General features: G+C 45.5%; 1 protein-coding gene across 1 annotated transcript in view; it reads left to right on the top strand.

Moving 5' to 3' along the window:
- The window catches only part of LOC140359950 (signal transducer and activator of transcription 4-like), a 39369-nt gene that overhangs the window by 29890 nt on the left and 1979 nt on the right, over positions 1-7500 (top strand). Inside the window, exons 20-21 of the mRNA XM_072445204.1 lie at positions 3521-3712; positions 5603-5648. Coding sequence (XP_072301305.1) covers positions 3521-3712; positions 5603-5648 — 238 coding nt within the window. The remainder of the gene's footprint in view (positions 1-3520; positions 3713-5602; positions 5649-7500) is intronic.

The following is a 7500-nucleotide window of genomic DNA, read 5'->3' as shown; positions in this document are numbered from 1 at the left end:
GTCCTGCTTTAGACCGGCTTTAGACCTGCTTTAGACCGGCTTTAGTCCTGCTTTAGTCCTGCTTTAGTCCTGCTTTAGTCCTGCTTTAGTCCTGCTTTAGTTCTGCTTTAGTCCTGCTTTAGACCTGCTTCAGTCCTGCTTTAGTCCTGCTTTAGTCCTGCTTTAGTCCTGCTTTAGTCCTGCTTTAGACCGGCTTTAGTCCTGCTTTAGTCCTGCTTTAGTCCTGCTTTAATCCTGCTTTAGTCCTGCTTTAGACCGGCTTTAGTCCTGCTTTAGTCCTGCTTTAGTCCTGCTTTAGTCCTGCTTTAGACCTGCTTTAGTCCTGCTTTAGTCCTGCTTTAGTCCTGCTTTAGACCGGCTTTAGACCTGCTTTAGTCCTGCTTTAGTCCTGCTTTAGTTCTGCTTTAGTCCTGCTTTAGTCCTGCTTTAGACCGGCTTTAGTCCTGCTTTAGTCCTGCTTTAGTCCTGCTTTAGACCGGCTTTAGACCTGCTTTAGACCGGCTTTAGTCCTGCTTTAGTCCTGCTTTAGACCGGCTTTAGACCTGCTTTAGTCCTGCTTTAGTCCTGCTTTAGTCCTGCTTTAGACCGGCTTTAGACCTGCTTTAGTCCTGCTTTAGTCCTGCTTTAGTTCTGCTTTAGTCCTGCTTTAGACCTGCTTTAGTCCTGCTTTAGTCCTGCTTTAGTCCGGCTTTAGACCTGCTTTAGTCCTGCTTTAGTCCTGCTTTAGACCTGCTTTAGTCCTGCTTTAGTTCTGCTTTAGTCCTGCTTTAGACCTGCTTTAGTCCTGCTTTAGTCCTGCTTTAGACCGGCTTTAGACCTGCTTTAGTCCTGCTTTAGTCCTGCTTTAGTCCTGCTTTAGACCGGCTTTGGTCCTGCTTTAGTCCTGCTTTGGTTCTGCTTTAGTCCTGCTTTAGACCTGCTTTAGTCCTGCTTTAGTCCTGCTTTAGTCCTGCTTTAGTCCTGCTTTAGTCCTGCTTTAGACCTGCTTTAGTCCTGCTTTAGTCCTGCTTTAGTCCTGCTTTAGTCCTGCTTTAGTCCTGCTTAAGTCCTGCTTTAGTCCTGCTTTAGTCCTGCTTTAGACCGGCTTTAGTCCTGCTTTAGTCCTGCTTTAGTCCTGCTTTAATCCTGCTTTAGTCCTGCTTTAGTCCTGCTTTAGACCTGCTTTAGTCCTGCTTTAGTCCTGCTTTAGTCCTGCTTTAGACCTGCTTTAGTCCTGCTTTAGTTCTGCTTTAGTCCTGCTTTAGACCGGCTTTAGACCGGCTTTAGTCCTGCTTTACACCTGCTTTAGTCCTGCTTTAGTCCTGCTTTAGTCCTGCTTTAGTCCTGCTTTAGTCCTGCTTTAGTCCTGCTTTAGTCCTGCTTTAGACCGGCTTTAGACCGGCTTTAGACCTGCTTTAGTCCTGCTTTAGTTCTGCTTTAGTCCTGCTTTAGACTGGCTTTAGTCCTGCTTTAGTCCTGCTTTAGACCTGCTTTAGTCCTGCTTTAGTCCTGCTTTAGTCCTGCTTTAGACCTGCTTTAGTCCTGCTTTAGTCCTGCTTTAGACCTGCTTTAGTCCTGCTTTAGTCCTGCTTTAGTCCGGCTTTAGACCTGCTTTAGTCCTGCTTTAGTCCTGCTTTAGACCTGCTTTAGTCCTGCTTTAGTCCTGCTTTAGTCCTGCTTTAGACCGGCTTTAGACCTGCTTTAGTCCTGCTTTAGTCCTGCTTTAGTTCTGCTTTAGTTCTGCTTTAGACCGACTTTAGTCCTGCTTTAGTCCTGCTTTAGTTCTGCTTTAGTCCTGCTTTAGACCTGCTTTAGTCCTGCTTTAGTCCTGCTTTAGTCCTGCTTTAGTCCTGCTTTAGACCTGCTTTAGTCCTGCTATAGTCCTGCTTTAGACCTGCTTTAGTCCTGCTTTAGACCTGCTTTAGTCCTGCTTTAGTCCTGCTTTAGTCCTGCTTTAGTCCTGCTTTAGTTCTGCTTTAGTCCTGCTTTAGACCTGCTTTAGTCCTGCTTTAGTCCTGCTTTAGTTCTGCTTTAGTCCTGCTTTAGTCCTGCTTTAGTCCTGGTTTAGTCCTGCTTTAGTCCTGGTTTAGTCCTGGTTTAGTCCTTGTTTAGTCCTGCTTTAGTCTGGGACCAAAGACCATCTTTCTCAGTACACTCTACACCTTTAGGACTGGTTTAGACCTGGTTTAGACCTGGTTTAGACCTGGTTTAGACCTGATTTAGCCCTGATTTAGCCCTGGTTTAGACCTGGTTTAGACCTGGTTTAGACCTGCTTTAGTTCTGCTTTAGTCCTGCTTTAGTCCTGCTTTAGTCCTGCTTTAGACCTGCTTTAGACCTGCTTTAGTCCTGCTTAGTCCTGCTTTAGTCCTGCTTTAGACCTGCTTTAGTCCTGCTTTAGTCCTGCTTTAGTCCAGCTTTAGTCCTGCTTTAGACCTGGTTTAGTCCTGCTTTAGTCCTGCTTTAGTCCAGCTTTAGTCCTGCTTTAGTCCTGCTTTAGTCCTGCTTTAGTCCTGGTTTAGTCCTGCTTTAGTCCTGGTTTAGCTCTGGTTTAGTCCTTGTTTAGTCCTGCTTTAGTCTGGGACCAAAGACCATCTTTCTCAGTACACTCTACACCTTTAGGACTGGTTTAGACCTGGTTTAGACCTGGTTTAGACCTGGTTTAGACCTGATTTAGCCCTGATTTAGCCCTGATTTAGCCCTGGTTTAGACCTGGTTTAGACCTGGTTTTGACCTGGGACCAAAAATCATCTTTCTCAGTACACTCTGCACCTTTAGGACTAGTTTAGTCCTGGTTTAGTCCTGGTTTAGCTGTGTTTTAGACCTTGTTTAGACCTAGTATAGACCTGTTTTAGACCTTGTTTAGACCTAGTATAGACCTGTTTTAGACCTTGTTTAGACCTAGTATAGACCTGTTTTAGACCTGGTTTAGTCCTGATTTAGACCTGGTTTAAACCCATTTTAGACTTGGTTTGGTCCTGTTCTAGTCCAGGTTTAGTTTCAGGTTTGGTCCTGGTTTAGTTTCAGGTTCTGTCCTGGTTTAGTTTCAGGTTTGGTCCTGGTTTAGTTTCAGGTCTGGTCCTGGTTTAGTTTCAGGTCTGGTCCTGGTTTAGTTTCAGGTTTGGTCCTGGTTTAGTTTCAGGTCTGGTCCTGGTTTAGTTTCAGGTTTGGTCCTGGTTTAGTTTCAGGTTTGGTCCTGGTTTAGTTTCAGGTTTGGTCCTGGTTTAGTTTCAGGTTTGGTCCTGGTTTAGTTTCAGGTTTGGTCCTCCTCTTTACCTTCTGATCCTAAAACTCACAAACTTTATTTATGACATGATTGTGTCTTCGTTTATGAAAGCGGATCATAAAGGTGTAATTATGTATTTCAGTTTGGACGGATGTAAATGCGATTAGACAAACTTGAGGGAAAAAACACGGTAAAATGAAGCCACTTCACACATGGGACACGAGCAGTTACGATCAGAGGATTAAAGAGGAGAGTTTACATGTTATGAAAATACACGGTGTGAATATGGTTCTGTTTGTATGTTCCTCTCATATTCAGGAGAAGTCAAATTCAACTCGGTGGAGCCGTACACTAAAAACAGACTGAGCGCGTTGCCGTTCGCCGACATCATTCGAGATTATAAAGTCATCTCTGACGGGGTGGTGCCCGAGAACCCCCTGAAGCTCCTGTACCCCAACATCCCCAAAGACGAGGCCTTCGGACGACTCTACAACAGTCAGCCAAGCAAAGGTGAGATCAGGGCGCGGTCGCCTCTCCACAGATCTGACCCGGGCCTGTGGCGTTACCGTTTTGTCTCCATAGAGATAAATATGCACACACAGACAACACACACTCACACACTCACAGGCACAACACACGCCCACAACACACACAGACAACACACAACACACACACTTACAACACACACACACACACACACACTCACATTCACAACACACACACACACTCACATGCACAACACACACACTCACATGCACAACACACACACTCACATGCACAACACACACACTCACATGCACAACACACACCCACAACACACACACACACACACACACATGCACCCAAACATATTAATGCTAGACTGTGGAATGTTCTAGAGAAAGCAATAATTTCTCCTTGGAGACAGACCTGGACTTGACCTGTACTTGACCCGTACTTGACCCGGACCTGACCTGTACTTGACACTTGACCCAGACTTGACCCAGACTTGACCCGTACTTGACCTGTACTTGACACTTGACCCAGACTTGACCCAGACTTGACCCAGACTTGACCCGTACTTGACCTGTACTTGACACTTGACCCAGACTTGACCCGTACTTGACCCGGACTTGACCTGTACTTGACACTTGACCCAGACTTGACCTGTACTTGACTCGGACTTGACCTGTACTTGACACTTGACCCAGACTTGACCCAGACTTGACCCAGACTTGACCTGTACTTGACCCGGACTTGACCTGTACTTGACACTTGACCCAGACTTGACCTGTACTTTACCCAAACTTGACCCGGACTTGACCCAGACTTGACCCGTACTTGACCCAGACTTGACCCAGACTTGACCTGTACTTGACCCAGACTTGACCTGTACTTGACCCAGACTTGACCCAGACTTGACCCAGACTTGACCCGGACTTGACCCGTACGTGACCCGTACTTGACCGTACTTGACCTGGACTTGACCGTACTTGACCTGGACTTGACCTGGACTTGACCGTACTTGACCTGGACTTGACCCAGACTTGACCCGTACTTGACCCGTACTTGACCTGGACTTGACCGTACTTGACCTGGACTTGACCTGGACTTGACCCGTACTTGACCCGTACTTGACCTAGACTTGACCGTACTTGACCCGGACTTGACCTGGACTTGACCCGTACTTGACCTGGACTTGACCCGTACTTGACCGTACTTGACCTGGACTTGACCTGGACTTGACCCAGACTTGACCCGTACTTGACCCGTACTTGACCGTACTTGACCTGGACTTGACCGTACTTGACCTGGACTTGACCCGTACTTGACCCGGACTTGACCCGTACTTGACCCGTACTTGACCCGTACTTGACCTGGACTTGACCCAGACTTGACCCGGACTTGACCCGTACTTGACCCAGACTTGACCCGTACTTGACCCGTACTTGACCGTACTTGACCTGGACTTGACCGTACTTGACCCGGACTTGACCTGGACTTGACCCGGACTTGACCTGGACTTGACCTGGACTTGACCTGGACTTGACCTGCCGTTAATTCTTCTCAAAAAAAATGTTTGTCTTTCACTTCTCTATTTGTGACCTGGACTTTTCATACATTCACAAAAATCATATACATTTTAAAAATATGAGCTGTATTTGGTGATTTGGTATAAAGACTTGAAAGGATTTGGACTTCTAGCCAAAGACTTTTAGGGTCATAATATAAGAAAAAAAGGAACATAACGTCACATAATATTGCTCCTGTCACATAATATTGCACCTGTCACATAATATTGCACCTGTCACATAATATTGCACCTGTCACATAATATTGTAGTAAACTTGGTTGTTGTTTTTGCTTGTTATTCTTGGGCCTTTGAGTAAAAATTATCATGTGTTTTTGCTGTATTTTCAGCTTATCCATACATCCCATCCACTCTCATCCCAATCTCTGAAATACGGTATGTTTTTGTTATTGTTTTGATATTTCTTTTTTAAGGTAATATTATTTTCTGAGGTAAAAAAAAGGCCGTGGCTCCAGAGCCGCGGCGCGGTCAAATGGCCGAGCAGTTTCAGGAACCGCGGCACTTCCATATAGCCTCATGGCTAACCCTAACCCTGACCCTGACCCTGACCCTAACCTTAACCTTAACCTTAACCTTAACCTTAACCTTAACCTTAACCCTAACCCTGACCCTAACCTTAACCCTAACCCTAACCCTAACCTTCCATATAGCCTCATGGCTAACCCTAACCTTAACCCTGACCCTAACCCTAACCTTCCATATAGCCTCATGGCTAACCCTGACCCTAACCTTAACCTTAACCCTAACCCTGACCTTAACCCTAACCCTGACCCTAACCTTAACACTAACCCTAACCTTCCATATAGCCTCATGGCTAACCCTAACCTTAACCCTGACCCTAACCTTAACCCTAACCCTAACCTTAACCTTAACCCTAACCTAACCTTAACCTTAACCCTAACTCTGACCCTAAGTCTTAACCCTAACCCTAACCTTAACCCTGACCCTAACCTTAACCCTAACTCTGACCCTAAGTCTTAACCCTAACCTTAACCCTAACCCTAACCTTCCATATAGCCTCATGGCTAACCCTAACCTTAACCCTGACCCTAACCTTAACCCTAACTCTGACCCTAAGTCTTAACCCTAACCCTAACCTTAACCCTGACCCTAACCTTAACCCTAACTCTGACCCTAAGTCTTAACCCTAACCCTGACCCTAACCTTAACCCTAACCTTAACCCTAACCCTAACCCTAACCCTAACCTTAACCCTAACCCTGACCCTGACCCTAACCTTAACCCTAACTCTAACCCTAACCCTAACCCTAACCCTAACCTTAACCCTAACCCTAACCTTAACCCTAACCCTAACCCAAACTTTAACCCTAACCCTAACCCTAACTTTAACCCTAACTTTAACCCTAACCCTAACTTTAACCCTAACCCTAACCTTAACCCGGCGCGGTCTATAACGGCGCTAAAACGCGGTCAAATAGCGGCGCAGTTTCAGGAGCCGCGGCACAAAATAACATGTCAGTTTGGGTTCTGTAAACACTCCCTTTAAAAAGAAGCATAAAAAATAACAGCTGTGATGTTTGGTCTTTGTATTGAAAACCCTCTGAGGCTTACACATCACAAGTGTCTACATGAAATAACCGCATTAATAATCTGGACAGAACTATGTATTTAGGCCTCATAACTCCTGCCGTGGAAAAATGGATACCAAATGGAACTTTTATTGTGAAGATTTTAAGATAAAATAAGATAAACCTTTAAATCAAATCAAATCAAATCAATTTATTTTTGTAAGGCCCAAAATCACAACAACAGTTGCCTCTGAGGGCCACAGGGAGAAATGAATCAACAATGTCTGTGGTGGCGATGAAGTCAGACAATGTCTGTGGTGGCGATGAAGTCAGACAATGTCTGTGGTGGCGAGGGACGATGTCCCAGGGTCCTCTGTCCTTAGACTCTCCTTCTCGGCCAGGAAAAAAAAAAAAAAAAAATAATCCACACAAGGGGAAATGTGGTTGTTGCACTGCAGTAGAACAGGAGGAAAGGACAGATTATAGGAAGTTTCAAAACACACTCTTAAAAGTGGTATGGACGATTTTTCGGCGATTTGAGAACGCAGGTGGAAGTGCACATGCCACTCCCCCGTGTGGACTGATACAACACACACGTGCGTTTGTTTATTAGTGTAACGGATCGCATCACATCGCTCGTCTCCCGTAGATTTCTGTCCACTTCTGCGTCAGCTCGAACTGTCTTTCTCTGTCTTCATT

Source organism: Eucyclogobius newberryi, unplaced genomic scaffold (assembly GCF_026437365.1).
Source record: "Eucyclogobius newberryi isolate DKJ021-1_F unplaced genomic scaffold, fEucNew1.0.hap1 SCAF_14, whole genome shotgun sequence".
NCBI lineage: Eukaryota > Metazoa > Chordata > Actinopteri > Gobiiformes > Gobiidae > Eucyclogobius > Eucyclogobius newberryi.
Note: the sequence above shows the minus strand (reverse complement) of the source record. Positions and strands in the feature narration are given on the sequence as shown.